The sequence below is a fragment of the Jaculus jaculus genome, chromosome 9, assembly GCF_020740685.1.
Source record: "Jaculus jaculus isolate mJacJac1 chromosome 9, mJacJac1.mat.Y.cur, whole genome shotgun sequence".
Taxonomy (NCBI): domain Eukaryota; kingdom Metazoa; phylum Chordata; class Mammalia; order Rodentia; family Dipodidae; genus Jaculus; species Jaculus jaculus.
In genome coordinates, this window is record NC_059110.1 from 62,020,913 (window position 1) to 62,038,696 (window position 17,784).

The 17,784-nt window shown below is 40.6% G+C and overlaps 1 protein-coding gene across 1 annotated transcript; it reads left to right on the top strand.

Moving 5' to 3' along the window:
• The first annotated feature begins 14,176 nt into the window (after window positions 1-14,176).
• On the top strand, window positions 14,177-15,108 carry LOC123463458 (protein MEMO1-like). The gene has a single exon (XM_045159195.1). The coding sequence runs from the start codon at window positions 14,215-14,217 to the stop codon at window positions 15,106-15,108; it is 894 nt and encodes a 297-aa protein (XP_045015130.1). The 5' UTR covers window positions 14,177-14,214.
• The last annotated feature ends 2,676 nt before the right edge of the window (window positions 15,109-17,784 follow it).

Consider the following 17,784-nt stretch of genomic DNA (forward strand, 5'->3'; position numbering starts at 1 on the left):
ACATTAACTCTGCACTTAAATATGTTACATGATGCATAATTGGGATTGACTTATTATAATCTACAGGTGTAGCCAGATTTACAGTAACCCATATCAGAATTTCTATTATAACTACATTACAGAATCTCATTGTGCTGTCATACCTTCATCTTATCTGCAGTCAGTGTTTTACATAATCACTAAATGATATGTGAATTCATCCTTTCCTATTGCTTGATTGTCTGATGTATACAATCTAAAGCTATCTGGGAGAGAATCTTTAAATTTTTCATGGAGATTATGATTTTGAAGAGTATCTTGACAGAGTATTATCAGACATCCAGTTATTCCACCAAAACCACTTTCCCAGACCAAAACAAAGTTTTCTTGAAGTCTTTAATGGAATTTACAATGCCTAAACAGCTGTCTAGTGTCATTAGAAAGATGTGCAAGGTAGAAGAAAGAGAGCCACAGGAGTTGGAGCTATAGAAGAAACACTGTAGAAGCAACAATGACATCTTTTGTACCTTAAATTAATAGCAGGCCAATTTTAGAAGAGATGTATTAGCCCCAAATTGACAATAAGGGATAAGTAGGTCCACACACTAACAAACACAATACTGAAATACCCCAACATCCCAATAAAAAAGAACAAAAATAATAAATTTATTCTTCCAAGCATGTAATTTTCTCCAATCAAAATACAAACATGACCCTACTAATCTAAATCAAACCCACAACTTGTGACATTTTTCTCATTTTCAAGATTGATATTCAAGCAAACAACTTAATTTCTTATCTTGAGTTCAAACATCTATGAATTCAGTCCTGCAGAGTTCAGCAACCATGGGTCTTTGTATACAGGCATTGTGCAGGCTGTACTTGGATTTATGAGTGACCTTTCTAAATCATGAAGTCTCCAAGTATTAGTGTCTAAACCTCCCTTCTCCTGAAGATTTACTCCCAGGGTAAAGTTGGGAGCTGCCCTAAATTCAAGGGATAATATAATTCTCTATCTCTCATTTGTCTTCTATATGATTTTAATATCTTGTCCATACAGACACATAGTTTCTACTTTTTATTGAATACTACATGACCTTGGGAGGCATCAAGCTAAATATCATGTTTGCTAAGTCACTTGTTCTAATTAAGTCTTCCTGAAATGCATTTGAAATTATGAAGACAAAGTTCATAAATCCAATTAACCCTCAGTCCTTTAATACTGATTCATTCACTGAGTATCTCAACTAAAGAAAATAACTAGGCATACACTGTCCAAATCACACCATCATTGGAACATAATATCCATAAATATCAAAAGATGATACACAGTTAACTTTTAATTATCCACACTAATGAAGGGGAACAGTGGCATAGTTAATCCAAAACAGCTTAAAATCCAATAATAATTTTGATTAGGATTTGAAAATAATTATGTAGCTTGCTTCCCAGAAGATTTACCTTCTGATTATGTTTTTCCTGACAAATGTCCAAGCAAAAAAAAAGTTAATTTCTATCTTAAAGTTTTGCATTTTATAAACTTCAGCCTCCATCTTATGTGTACAGAACTAAAATATAAGTCTTTCAGTAAAGTTTATGATACCACCATAGCTTTGTATAATCTGTTACAGAACTACCTATGATTTTGTTAAGGTCCAAATGTCATGATTTCTAAAAAGAAATGTATAGGAATTGAGCTTATAAATTCTTTTTTTGTGGGGGGGGGGTGCTGAGTTAGGGTTTCACTCTAGCCCAGGCTGACCTGGAATTCACTATGTAGCCTCAGGGCAGCCTTTAACTCATAGCAATCCTCCTACCTCTGCCTTCCAAGTGCTGGGATTAAAGATGTGCACCACCAAGCCCGGCTGAGCTTATGATTTCTGAGTTCTTTGTTTCTCATCCTTTTAACTAATCATACTCAACTCTGTGTTACTCTTCTTTGAGTTACTTCAAACATTAATAGACCTGAGAGGAATTTATATGGTTTTGGTAGAATAGAAAATGGGTTAAGAAACACAAACAGCTTATTTATACGATTAACCACAAGAGCAGAAAACTAGAGAAGCATATGCTGGAAAAGGTAGGGGGGGGGGGGGGACAAAAAATATTGAAAGGTCAGCAGTTTTATATATCTTCACAGGTGAGGCTAATAGGGTGAACTCTCCAATCCCTCATTACCATGACCAAAGAAAATAACGGAGACAAGATAAACCCTAGCCCCAATACCCACATAGATGGGATCCTAGCTCAGGGGCCCTCCCATCACAAAGGTATCTTTCTGCTTGCAATAAAATTTGCTACTTCTGCTTTCACAATATTCTTAGGTCTGTCTTGATTTCTAGAACTTCCAAATCTTTGTTGGCTTTAATAAAGGATCCATAGACCCCTGATCAACACAGAGAACAATTTTCCCCACAACATCTGGTGGTCCATATGGAGTAATGCAGACCACTCCTCAAGGTCAGTATGCTTGGCTGAAAATTGCAAAAAAGAGATCAAAAGTGACCATGACCATCCAGAACCTTGAGAAACCTCATGGAGTGAGGGGAATCCCTGGCCACAAATATGACGGCCAAATCTCTCTGCCAGGCCCTGGCTGTCCTTTCTGTGAATGTTATAAATAGTAGGGGACCTGATATAAGGGGAATTGATGACTCAGACCTCATACAACTAAACAGAGGTCCCTGTCCCCTGCATAGGGGAGAACCAGGGTTAAAGTTTATACTTCTAATCTTAAATTCAAGAGATAGAGTCTGTTCCCCCCCTGAAAAAAGGGTTATAAACCTTGGGGGCAAGTATGGTCACTCTCTCTGTACTCATAATCGGTGAGACACCTGTTGAGACACCTGTTTTCTAAAGTTCTGGTCTAAGTCTATACAAGAGATGCAGCTCCTCAGATGGCTTCTAGGACATCAACCTGATCCAGCCCATTGGCCCTTTTACAGGTGCTCTGTACTCTTGGCTCACCTCCCCTGCACCTTTCCACTTCTTTTCTATACTTCTACATCACCTTAGTTATCACGCTCTTAAATTTTTACTTTCTCTTACAACAAAGCCCTGTGCTGAAAGAAGGACCTAGTCACCATGATAGCCAACAGCTTTTTAGTGGATGTATATGAGTTCTGCCAAGGGTGCACAGTGTCTCCAAGACCCCGGAACTGCAGACACTTTTCTAGATTATGCATGCCCTATGTCTCAGAGCAATCTCTTCCTGTTTAGAATAGAGTCCCTACCTCATTCAGACTCCCTTGTCTCTGTACTATCTTATAGCCCTTCCTCAGAGAACTTAAATGGCAAATTTTCTCCTTTGAAGAGATATTAGGAGTTTGTGAAGGTTTCAGGCGTCCCTCTTCCAGGCTTCTGAAAATAGGAGATGTAGGAACAACCTGAAGCATAGTGAATAGGAGAAAATTTGGGAGCAGGAGATGGCCAATCAAAGGGCAAGCCACAGAAATTCCTAATTGGACCTGCCTCACCCCAGGGCACACACACACACCATGCTGTGTATCTTCTGGTTTTGGTTTGGGGGCATGCCTTCCCCATGGTCTTGGTTTGGGGGGATTTCACACAGTAGAAGATAAGGGACAGGATCAGACATATCCTGATCCAAGACTCTTCTATCTTTTCCTCCTCTACTCTAGTACACATGGGACAAGCTATCTCTGAAATACTTCCAAAATCACCACTTGATTACATTTTCAAATCCTGGGCCCAATTAGAGCTAAACATCCTTTGAAGGAAGGCTTTAATCTTTTTCTTTAAGGAAGCCTGGCCACAATATTTTCTAGGAGATAGAGAGAAATGGATCCCACTGGGCAGCCTTAATTATAACACAATTCTTCAATATGATATTTTCTGTTAAAAAAGGAGGGAAAATAGTCAGAGGTAACTAATGTACAACTTTTTTTTTTTAATCTCTGTGATCATCCTGAATTGGCCACCAACTTCCAGCTAGACCTGGTCACTCTGACTACTATTTACATCTCAAGATCTTCTTGCCCTCCAGCCTCAGCCACTAACCTTAAGGCTTCCACCTCTTGAGCCCTTCACCTTGATTTCACAACATCCTAAGCTGTGAGATGACTCCTTTAACCCTTTCTTGGCTTTGGCCTCCTTACCCAGAAGAACCTAACCCCCAAGGATTTCAAGTTTCTCTGAAGAGGCCTCCTGTGGCCCCCACAGGCTTGTATCCTTTATAGGAGACCCCAGAGAATTCAGACCCTCCTGTTCCACCAGCCTTTCTCCTTAACTGAGGTAAAAGACATAAATACAGAATTGGGCAACTTTATTGAGCACCCAGATCAATACTCCCAACAGTCAACAACTCACCAAACAGTATGATTTTGGACTGGAGAGATGTCATGTTAGACCAACTCTAACTTCTAGATATAGTGATATATAGAGAGATATAGTGGGAACTGGCACAGGTCATAGCAGTGGGGAATGAATACTGTACTATCCACGCTCGGATTTCCAACTCTAGTGTCCCTGTTGGGACAGAGGCATTCCCATTAACTAACCTCAGCTGGAACCAGGAAGCTTTATGGTGAGCATGGGATGATAGACATTTAATCTATAGAACACTTGAAGGGATCTGAAAGGCTAAATAAAGCCCCTAAACATACCCAGCTGGCTGCTGTGATACAAGGAGAACAAAAGCCTCTTTACTCTCCTTCAGAGACTCAAAGAGGCAATTAGGAAGCATGCTAATGTGATTCCAGAAACCTAGGAGGAAGAAATCCTCCTTAATCAGCTCCTGATATTCATAGAAAGTTACAAAAACTGGTAGCCATACCCGGCAAGAGTTGATACCAGTGTGTCCAGAGTGCAATGTCAGTAATTACAATCAAGACTTGCAGAAAGACACAAATAAAGAATGAAAAGGGACAGATGACACTAGGAAATTCTAGCAATAATACAGGTCAACCAAAGAGGGGCTATCCCAGGGGCACCTCTGGGGACTACTTCCTCTGTGGACAAACTGCATTATTTGTAAACAGTGCCCTAAGAGGAACAAGATGATGAGGGACTTGTCTTAGCTCCTGTCACAACCCTGTCTAAACTGCCAAATAATAATAATAATGATGATGATGATGCTGGAGGATGAGTTGTGATCTGAGTCCAGGAGACCTGAGGTCACCTCCTCCAACAGAATGCTGACAGGTCTTGGGGCCTTCCCTATAGGCTCACATTATACCAGTCCACCTGGAGCCCCAGGAGACTATTGAGGTGGTGTGATACTCCCTAGACTTTCTGGTTGACATGGAAGCCCACTTTTCTGTGATACCCTTCTCTTCAGGACTCAGATCTAATCACATAGACATTTTATGGGGCATATTGTGCTTGTTCTTGGGTAAAACACCCCTTCCATCACTCCTTCACAATAGTTCCAGAAAACCAAGCTCCTCATGTTGGGAGCTATGTAGGGGCCATAGGAGGCCTCTGGAGAAACTTGAAATCCCTGGGAGTTAGGTTCTTCTGGGTGAAGAGGCCAAAGCCAAGAAAGGGTTAAAGGAGTCATCTCACAGCTTAGGAGGTTGTGGAATCAAGGTGAAGGGCTCAAGAGGTGGAGGCCTTAAGGTTAGTGGCTGAGGCTGGAGAGTAAGGAGATATTGAGATGTAAATAGCAGCCAGAGTGATCAGGTCTAGCTGGAAGTTGGTGGTCATCTTTAAATGTAGGATAGAAATAACATTTTCCCCCTAGAAGGGAACTGTGTCTCACCCTAACTGAAGATAATGCAGATTCCTTAGTGTTAACTCAGACTGGTAGAGCTATCACCATTACTCCTGTCCAGATATATATCTCTTGGACCCTACTTATTTCCCTAATCAAAGGCAATATCTACTAAAATCAGAGACAGTTGAGAGATTCAATTTTATCCTTGAAGAAATAGGGACTCCAGTCCATATAATTTTCCTATTTCTGGAGTCTGGAAAAGGTCCCAATACATAGAGTCTAGTTTGGGACCTCTGTTGGATTAATGAGGTGGTGGTCCCCCTTCATACTGTAGTACCCATTCTGCTCACTTTCCGAATTTGGATTTCCTATGTAACTACTCATTATTCATTCCTGGACCTGAAGCATGCTTTCTCCTGTGTTCCCTTATACCCACACTGTCAGCTGTTCTTTGCCTTTGAAGATCCAACCCTGATGACAGGTCAGATCACCTAAACAGTTTCATCCCAAAACTTTAGAGATAGTCCACACCTGTTAAGTCTGCCTGAAGCTCAGGACCTCGTAGACTAGGACAGTTCTAAGACAACCCTATTATAATGTGTAGATGATCTTATATTTGGTGGGAATTCTGACGAAAAGAATCTCTTGAAAAACAGTGGCCTTTTTCAATTCTTGGCTACATGAGGATATAAGATCTCAAGGGAAAGGCTCAGCTACATTCAGAGATAAGACTAGAGCTAAAAAATGTAGTATGAATTCAGAATGGATTCAACCTACTCTAGTCTACCCTCTTCCTCAGATTGTAAAACCACTGAGATCTTTCTAAAAAGGTATAAGGCTTTTGTAAACTTTGGATCCCAAAATTCAGAGAGATATCACTATGATCTCTTTACCAACTTCTTAAGCAGGGACAAAAATGGCCTTCAGCTTCTCTGACATGGGAGCCTGAGGCATGTAGCTCTTTTCAAGGACTTAAGGACATACTGACTCAGGCTCTTGCTTTGAGACTACCTACCCAATCTTGGTTTTCTCTTTATGTGACTGAGAGAAATGGCATTGCAAAAGGGATTCTGACCCAGCAAATGGAACCAATGCCCAAACTAGTAGAACAGTTCAGCAAGGAACCACACTCAGGCAAAATGACCAGCATGCCTAAGCACAATTGCAGCTGTACAATCCCTAATTCCTGAAGAACAAAAACTGATTTGAAGAAAGCCCCTTACTGTGTACATTCCTTGTGACGTAAGAGGTACTCTCAATTCAGAGGGACACATGTGGTTGTCTAACAGGTGGATGGAAAAATTCAGACCCTTGTGATGGAGAGGCCTGAGGTAACCTTCAAGGTTTGTTCTTCCCTCAACTTAGCTACTTATCTCCCAGAAAAGGAAATGCTTGTGCACCCATGCCAAGAAATCTTATGCTGCCAGATTAGAAAACTATACTTCTAAGCCTGACCTTAAAAACCAATCCTCAGAAAACTCTGACCTCCAATTATTTATAGATGGGAGTTCCTGTGCCCAGGATAGAATAAGACCAGCAGAATATGCAATAGTAACAGGATTTGAGACTCCTGAATCTAATTTCCTTCACACTAGTACCAGCACTCAGCTAGCAGAGGCTTATATCTCTGACAATGGCCCAAATCTTTGCCAAGGGAAATAGGTAAACATTTACACAGACTCCTAAAATGCTTACTTGATATTACATGGTATGAATCTATATGGAAATAAAATGAGGTTTTAACTGTCTAGGGACTCCAATTTGGCATTCTAAAGAAAGTCTAACTCTGCTAGAAGCAGCCCTGCTTACCCAAGACACAGCAGTTATATACTGTCAGAGACATCAGGGGAGAGAAGACCCTATGGTCTTAGGCCACCACCTAGCAGATGCTGCAGCCATGGAAGAGACCTTAAAACAAGAGAAAATCCTCAAATCTTCCTCTTATTGTAAGAAGACTCCCTACTTTTACCTTCATCATATAAATTTTTGGTCCTTATATCTTAAGGTGTCTCACAAACTTCAAACTTCAGATAATAGTCCAGATGGAACCAACTATGTCAATTCCTTTAAGTTTCTGCTACAGCCCCTAGCCCATCTGGTACCCCTGACCCATGAAGATTCTCCTCTAAGGAAAGCCCCTCTATTGCCTCATGTCATCTTGTAAAAGCCAGATCAGCCTTTGCTCTTACCCTTCAGAGAAAAGTCTGACATTTCCTGTAAGGGGGGAAATGAAGGAAGTTTAAGAAGGATTAGGCAGAATAGGAAACGGGTCAGGGAATTCAGACTGTCTATTTATACAACTAACCACAGGGTCAGAATACCATGAAAGCAGAAGCTGGAAAATAAAGAGAAAAAAAAAAGTTAAGAAAGGTAGAAATTTTAGATGTCTTCATATTGGGGGTGGGGTAATGGGGTGAACTGAACCCATTTCCCTCATTTCTGTTACAGAAGGGAGACAAAAACAATTCTGGTACCTACTCAGATGGACTTCTAGTTCTGCTCTTTGTCATCCCAAAAGGAGTTTTTACTCACAATAAATTTTGCTACTTCTGCTTTCACTGTACTTCTGAGTCTATAGTCATTTCTGGAACTTCCAAACTTTTGTTAGCCATAAGAAAGGACCTGTGGAGTCATGGCCATCATGGGGGGACATTTTCCCCACAACAGAACCTGAATTAGCTCTCCTTTAATTATATTGAGTGATAAACTAACACCAAACAGGGTAATTTAAACAAATAGGCATTTGTTGCTTGTTCAAAGGTCTTCAACTTGGCTGAGTTCAGGTCAAGTCTTTGCTTTCAGTTTCTATCTGATCCTTCTATGCCTCTGGTTGTTTTGGACCATTGCCTCAGGAGATTCACTAGGGCAAAATGCAAGCAAGCAACCTATTAACATTTAAGATCTTTGCTTGCGCCTTTTGCCCATTCATGTCCCAGAGGTTAGCAAAATCACATTGATGAGCTGAAAATCTGTGGAGTCAAACAAGTATACTTCACTTGGGGAGGGGGACTACTAAAAACCAACCCAACCTGTTGTTAATATGTGCTATATGCTCTAGCAGGTTCTAGATATACTACAATGAATTGTCTTACTTGATTTCTGTCCTCAAAGAGCTCACATAAGAAAAAATGCACTGAAAAAATAACACTACACTGGAGAGATGACACTTCCTGTCTAATCTTCCTAGCTCAAGCATGAGGGTCTGGAGAGGCTAGAAGCTGCCCCAGTTCAAATCTACAAAACTCATGTCAAACAGATGGATGTGGTCACATGCACCTGTAAACCTAGTCCTTTGGGGAGCAGAGACCTGGACATTGGGCTGAATAGCTATGGAGAAGGATACGTAACACAAGAGAGTACATGAAGTGCCAAAAGACCACATACACTTACATACAACACACACAAAAAATAACTATACACACCACACACACATACATACATACATACCAGCAAAAAAAAAAAAAAAAAAGACACTAAAACTGCTAAGAAAATATCCAAACTACTATGAGGAAAAGGAAAATAAAGGAACACAACACTTCTTGAGCTTAAAGAATCAGCAGAGCTTTACGTTGGACTATCTGAGGAAGACTTGAAATATAAAGAAGTTTTCCGGGGAAAAGTATAAGGCAAAGATAGGGAAGTACAGTGCTAAACTATTTAATATGTGACAGTTCAGACAACTAGTATAGAAAGCATAGCAGAGTGGTGAAGTTTAGTTGAGACTATGAAAGCCTTATAGATGACCAAGTTACAAACTTACAAACTGTAGTGGTAAATTTGAAATGAGATAGCATGAAACATCACCAACATCCACAAGATATAATTCAGTGATAGAGTGGAGGGAAGATTGGCAGAAAGGTCAGTTAAGGAATGACAGCGGCATAAGTAGTTCAGGGAGTATGATCAGATCCTGTACAAGGGCAGAACCAGAAGCAAAGAAGAAAATTGATTTGAGAAATAATTTAGATATGGAATTACAAAATGATTGGATGAGAGAGGTAAGTAGCCTGGAATTTGTATTCCAAGCTTGTCTATGTAGTTAAAAGGTTAAGCCATTTCTTCTTTTTGCTTTCCGTACCATTCTGCACTGCAGTTCCCCCTCTTCATATCTCCCTGAGAGACTATGAATTCTGCTTCTTAGACTAATTGAGAGCCTGAGGGCAACAAAACAGAAAATCCATTGAGACAAAGGAAGAGTCATTTGATGAGCAAAGATTGATAGATCCTTTTCCACAATCAGCAGAACACAGGTGAATAGATTTAGCAGGTTCTTTATTGAGTGGCTTTAATAGCCTAACTCAGATCAATACTCTTTCAGAGAAACATAAATTATTTCACCAAACAAACAGGTAGTGCCTCAGGAGAGATACCTGTAGTTTACACACTCCAGGTCCTCTGTGATTTGCCAAGGGAAGTGAAAGAAAGGCACCTATGAACTCCAAGGCAGCCTGCACTTGGACATGGCTCAGGCCAGAGATCAAAAGTTCTAGCTGTTCTGACACTTCATAATTTCAGCAGCATCTGAACTGGAATTGGAGTATACCCACTCATGGAGGAGACAGGTTCTTTCTGGTACTGGGTAGGACAGGGCTGTGGTTTCACCACTCTAAACACTGCTCATCTTTGTACAACCACCAGAAGTATTGAGAGTTTCCCACTATGTCCACTTAGCTTCTAGAACTCTAAGCCCCCAACAGAAACTACTAGAAGAGACCAGAACTAGACCTGTTAATCAAGCCTAGTTTGCTAAGCTATGTTACTTTCCCATATCTGCATCTGTAAAAATGCAAATAGATACCTACTTGCCTACTTATAGGATTTCTGCAACTTCAAGTGCAGTCACCATGCTAGAATATGTCCTCCTTATGCAGGATATTGTTTTACTAAACTAGGGCTGATTTACTTAAGGAACTGTCAAATAAAATTGCTTAGAAAACTTCTCCACAAGTAGAAAGCATACAGAAATCATGGGTGATATGAGCTGTCTGAGTGGGCACAATGGTTCTTTGTAGCATCAATTGTCAATCTTTCTTTTCCTATTTTCTCTGACAAGGAAAGCCCAGACAAAAATTTTAAAGCTCAGCCATTTATGCAAAGGACATGGGCCAAGACCACTAAATGATACTAGTTGTTGTTCTAAATAACAGCAGCTATTATCAGCATGATTAAGATAGGCTTTCTACCAACTGGTGTGTATGTCCTGCCTAAGTATGAGGCAAAGGGTCAAAGTATGAAGGATAAGCTAAGTTTTCCTTCTTATTTCTTTCTTTCTTTTTTTTTCAGAATCACATCAGGGCAATATATCAGTGATTCAACAAGCAATGGAGATAGGCATACAGCTTTCCTGTTTCTGGTCTGTTGCAGTCCGGTTCACATTGCTGGTAGGAATCACCCAACCAAGGTCCCTTTCTGTAGAATAGCCATCATTTCTACAGCCTATATGCCTCCCTAGCCCCAATTTGAGAGTTAATATGCAAATACCCTAATTATATGGTCAAGCATTTTACAGGTTTTACATGGAGTAACAAATGGCTTCCCAGGTCTTCCACAATGGGGAGTCTGTGAACCTCAACTTCAGGATTGTCACAGAAACCATTAGTGTCACTAAATCAACCAGCCCTCAGAATTAGCCAAGAGAAAGTGTATATTGATCTAACTCAGTGAGGTGAGAATAAAAGTGTTTTATGATTAGCATTTTCAGAGTCCTCTTAGACTACTCAGATGCTTAGCTGGTAGGAAAATGACTGCAGAATAATTAAAATGTCCCCAGAACCACAGTTTTTGTACCATGATCTCCACCAAAATAATAAAATTGCTCATGCAATAAACCCTTTTTTAGAGTTACTTAAGTTAAAATGCATATGCATACACGAAAATATAAAGTGTCATAGTCAATGGATTAAAAACTGTTATTTCTGAGTGGCGTGGTGGTACTCGCCTTTAATCCCAGCACTGAGGAGGCAGAGGTAGGAGGATCGCCATGAGTTCAAGGCCACCTGGAGACTCCATAGTGAATTCCAGGTCATCCTGAGCTAGAGTGAGACCCTACCTTGAAAAACCAAATAAATAAAAATAGAATAAAAATTTTTAAATACCTGTTATTTCTATTTCATTCTAAAGTTGATAAAAATCCTTTGGGCACACATTATTCATTAGCATACAGTGATGAGTGGGTCATAGCTTTATGTGTACTTTAAAAGTAAGGAAATTAAAACAAAAATTATCAAAACAAGTTGCTCCTAGCAGACACACATACACACACAAAACCCGTGTACAGTGTCTTTTCGGTATGTGCATACATTACACACGCACACATGTCAGCCAGGTGAGAACATCAATGGTGCTTCTCTGCCTTCCACTTTATTTCCTTGAGATGGAGTCTGTCATTGAACAAAACTAAAGTTTGAAGCTTGTTGGTTAGACTGGCTAGCTATCCTCCGGTTTCCACCTCCCTTTACCACTATGGTTACAGGCATGTGTGGCTACACTTGGCTTTTTTAATATGTGCTAGGAATCAAACTCAGGTCCCCATGCTTGCACAGTGAGTACTTTTACCCACTGAGCCATCATCCTAGCCCTCTATAGTATTTTAGTACTTTTGCTGTGTGAAAACCCCAGGATCTGAAAACTCCTTACTATTCATTGTGTGCAGAGTTTTAAAAATTCACTGACAGTCAATATCTTTATCTAAAAATGGGACCACTAGTACCTGTCTTAAATGTAGTGAGCTCTTTTCTATTAACATATGGCAAGGGCCTGTCATCAGAATACATGCATCAAATGGCAGCTAGCCACTCAGACAGCATTGCTCACCTAAAAAAGAATCTCACAGAAATGATGCAATTTTTCTTTCCAATGAGGTTATTGATTCCCTATAAGGAGACTCACAGCAGAATAAATGGGCCTTCATTATTTTTCTCGCAGACTCCTGGCATTTGAGGTGTTCCAAACAAATCCAACTGACCATATCTATGTATCCCAAAGGTCAATAGACATTGCTTCATAATGGCAGAAAATTATCACGTCAATAAACATTGAACATTGCTCAGATAATTACTTCCTCCATAGAATGTTACCTGAGGAATGGAGACACCAGGCAGCTGAGAGTCTGCCACGTTTTAACAGAGAGCCCCGGAGTCCACCAATCCAAGCACAGTCAGAGAATAAGCCAAAGTCAAAAAAAAAAAATCACCAATTTTCTTCTTCCAATCTTTAGTTCTCCACATTAGACCTGAACCAATCCTTTAAAATCTGTATTCAACTATGTTATTTTCCCCTTAAGTTGCTACAGTAGCACTATCATTTCTCATGAGCTAAAATGTACCTTTATGTACCCCCACATAGCCTCTTCTGCTTCACTTATTGCCGTTGTCCTCTACACCCATAGCTTCTTCTCAGTGCTACTAAAACTCACTGTTACCCTCTATAATATCCAGCTTAGTCTATGTTTTGCACATCACCTTTATGATCCATTTTCCTATTTTCCACCACTATGCATTTTAACAGATTTTGCTTTGTTATTACTGTTCTCACTTTTCTTTACACACCATATTTTTATTCACCTCCTAACCATGCCAAACCAACAACTAAACCAGAGGAAGATTTTGTTATTATTTTATTTTTATTTTTTATTTGACAGAAAAGGTGGGGAGAAAACGAAGTAAAGAGAGAGAATGGGCATGCCAGGGCCTCCAGCCACTGCAAACAAACTCCAGAAGCATGTGCCACCCTGTGTATCTGGCTTACATGGGTCTTGGAGAATTGAACCTGAGTCATTTAGCTTTGCAGGCAAACACCTTAACCACTAATCAATCCCTCCAACCCTAGTTGTTTTTTGTTTTTTTTTTTTTAAAGTAACTAATTTTACCATCTCCTGCATCAGGCACTGTCCATCAATGTTGATGTCTGTAAGTCTTCTTATTTAACTTCAATGAAACATTCAGTTCTTCATTGGAAAATGCTTGCAGCATTTGAGATCACTCATTCAAAACATCATTCAACATTACCACACTTTAAAATAGCATAATAACCAAGAGAATTCTAAGCATGAAAAGAAAATTCTAATCAAGATGAAAAGAATGATGTGCTTCATTGGTTTCCTCATCATAAGGAAAGATGCCTCTGGCTATGAGGGGGGCTCTGTTGTTTCCATTTACAGTGTACCAGAAAGGCAATTAGAGACAGTTAATAGTGTGAGCTCAGGAAATAAACTAACTAGATACAACTATAGCTCTGCCCCTTATGAGATATGTGCTCTGGGGTACATTATTTAATTTCTATGACTTTTTTTCTGTGTTTCTTCCTTTCCAAAGATGAGGATAAAAGCACTCAGCCCATAAGAATGTTGACTGAGCCAGGAGTTGGCGGTGATCGCCGCCGCCGCCCCGGCTGCCATCTCGTCGTCGTCGGCATCGGCGTCGTCGTGCTCCGGGGCAGCGCGGTCCCCTCCCCGCCGCCGCCGCCGCCTCCTGGGCCGGGCCCCGGCGCCCCGTGCCCTCGCCCGGCCCCCGCCGCCTCCTCATTCATCCCCGTGCACCATAGGCGGCACCGGCTCCAAGATGTCCAACCGAGTGGTCTGCCGCGAAGCCAGCCACGCCGGGAGCTGGTACACAGCCTCAGGACCACAGCTGAATGCACAGTTAGAAGGTTGGCTTTCACAAGTACAGTCTACAAAAAGACCTGCTAGAGCCATTATTGCACCCCATGCGGGGTACACATACTGCGGATCTTGTGCTGCCCATGCATACAAACAAGTAGACCCGTCTATCACCCGGAGAATTTTCATCCTTGGGCCTTCCCATCATGTGCCCCTTTCTCGCTGTGCACTTTCCAGTGTGGATATTTATAGGACACCTCTGTATGACCTTCGTATTGACCAAAAGATTTACGGAGAGCTATGGAAGACAGAAATGTTTGAACGCATGTCTCGGCAGACAGATGAAGATGAACACAGTATTGAAATGCATTTGCCTTATACAGCTAAAGCCATGGAAAGCCATAAGGATGAGTTTATCATTATTCCTGTACTGGTTGGAGCTCTGAGTGAGTCAAAAGAACAGGAATTCGGAAAACTCTTCAGTAAATATCTAGCGGATCCTAGTAATCTCTTTGTGGTCTCTTCTGATTTCTGCCATTGGGGTCAGAGGTTCCGTTACAGTTACTATGATGAATCCCAGGGGGAGATTTATAGATCCATTGAACATCTAGATAAAATGGGTATGAGTATTATAGAACAATTAGATCCTGTGTCTTTTAGCAATTATCTGAAGAAATACCATAACACTGTATGTGGAAGACATCCCATTGGGGTGTTATTAAATGCCATCACAGAACTCCAGAAGACTGGCATGAACATGAGCTTTTCCTTTTTGAATTATGCCCAGTCAAGCCAGTGCAGAAGCTGGCAAGACAGTTCAGTGAGTTACGCAGCCGGAGCACTGACGGTCCACTGAAGCCTAGTCCTCCAGATGCCACCGCCTGGACTCGGACTGTGTCCAGGGCCCCAGCCTAGCCTTTGCCACGACGCTGGTTCTGGGTTGGGGGATTCTGAAACCTCAGACTAATAGAACTTTCTTCTCTTCCTTTCTAGTAGGTGTAGTGCTCCTTAATTCCAACTCATTAAAAATGCTTTATAGTTTGGGGAAGTGGAAGGAAGGTTGGCACAAAGGATATTTTGATTAAAAAGATGACGATGTGAAGGCCCGTTGTGGTAGACAGTTTTTGAAAGGAACCTGTAAAGCGTTTACCATATCCTAAATTTGCACTCTTTGCAGACTTGTACACATATATTCCGCTTTCAGAATAGTTTTGAAAATTGTACACAGACAAAAGGGGTGGAAGCTTTTTAATAAAGAATTTGCATTTATAAATGATCTGTATTAGAATACAATAAATCTCCAGTTATAGATGATTAAAAAAAAGAATGTTGAATGATTTATATCGTCAATAATTATATTTATATATACCCATATATACACATATATCACATGACCTGGTACAAGGGAAACATGATATGAATGGCTGGGGCAGTGGACCTTCATGAGAGCTTTCATAAATAGAAATTTCAGAAGTTTTTTGTTTCATTTCTGTTTTTAGGTGAAATAGTCTATTTTTCTCCATTTAATATAATTATGACTATGGGTTTATCAAATATGACCTATATTATTTTTTGAATTATTTATTTGAGAGAGAATGAGAAAGAGGGAGAAAGAGATAATGTCTATGGCAATATCTGTAGCTGCTGAATATAAACTCCAAATGCATGCATGACCTAATATTATCTGGCTTTATGTGGGTACTAAGGAATCAAATTTGGGTCCTTTGGCTTTGCAGTTGAGCACCTTAACTGATAAGCCATCTCTCCAGCACATGGCCTATATTGAGGTATGTTCTATCCATCCTAACTTTCTCCAGGACATCTCTCATGAAGATATGTTGGACTTTACTAAGTACTCTTGCTTTATTAATTAGGGTGATCCTGGGCTTTCTATATTTAAGTGTTTAGTGTATTACACTTATTGATTTACATAAGTTGAACCAGTCTTCATCCTGGAATTAATCCCACTTGACCATGATGGAAAATCTTCTTGATGTGTTCTTGAATTCAGTTTATCAGAATCATGTTGAGAATTTTTCATCTATGTTCATCAGTGAAAGCAGCTTATTGTTTTCCTTCTTAATTGTGCATACATACAGTATAGGGGTCAGGTTAATATTGGCCTTGTAAAAAATAATTAGGAAGTGTTTCTTTTTCCTTTATATATAGTGAACTACCTTGAGAAGAGTTGGCATTAGATCATCCTTGAAAGTTTGACAGAGGTCCATAGTGAACCCATCCAGTCCAGGGCTTTTCTTTATGGGGATGCTTTTAATTACAGCTTCAGTTTCCTTGCTTGTAATGGATCTGTTGAAGTTATTCACTTTTAATTTGGGGAGGCAATATACGTTTAGAAACTTTTTCCTTTCTTCTAGGTTTTCCAGAGGTTTTGTGTATTTCATTTGAGTCTTTTGTAACAGTTCCCTTTTTGTCTCTAATTTTATTAATTTAAGCCTTTTCTCTGTTGTAGTTGCCTTCCCATAGCTGAGATAAAGCACCCATCCAAATACAGCTGATGAAAGGCCCAAGAATTCAGAAGCCCAGAAATACTATCATGCTCCAAAGGGAGCTTAAGCGGGCCCCTGCATACCTCAAACTCCAGGCTTTACTCTCTGTTGAAAGCAAGTAAAGAATCCCTCTCCTCATTATATCAGAGCCCGCTCCTAATATAAAATTAGGTAAAAATGGCATGAGATAGCCCTCAAGGATGGGAAATGAGTAATAAAGTAAAGCACTTATTTGGTTTCTGTAAATAGCCTGCACCATAAGCCTTAATAGCCCACACTGTAAGCCTTAGTAGCCTGCACCATAAGCTGTAGCAGCCTGCCTCAGACCACCAAGGTCATAGGAGACTGATACCACACTCTGCTACCCCCACCCAAGGACCTGCGCAAATGCTGACCTCCAAGGTCATAGGAGACTGATACCACACTCTGCTACTCCCACCCAAGGACCTGCACAAATGCTGACCACCAAGGTCATAAGAGACTGATTGGTCCACGAGGGGCTTGAACAAATTAAACTAATTGGCTTAGAAACTATGGAGTGGCACAAACTGACTGGCTCGCACCCCGCGGGCTCCTGATGTTAAAAAAAATGATTGGTCTAATGCACAGGCTTTGTTAGAAACCCTATAAAAACTGTCCCATTCCTGCCTTCGGGGCTCTGCAGTCCTCTACCCCTGTGCGGTGTACGACTGCAGGCCCCAGCGTGCTTGGAATAAAATCCTCTTGCAGTTTGCATCAAGACCGCTTCTTGTGAGTGATTTGGGGTGTTGCCATATCTGGGCAGAGCATGGGGTCCTCGTTTTGGGGGTCTTACACTGATAGGAGGAATGCTTTTTATTTTGGCTTACAGTTTCAAGGGAAAGGTTCATAATGATAGGGGAAAGATGGTACAACAAAAGCTGCACATCACTTCCATGGCAACATAAAGTGGGCAACAGTAGAAGAGTGAGCCAAACTAGCACTGACAACCCAGGGCTAATAAACCTCAAGGTCTATATTCTAGCAACAAACATCCTCCAGCAAGG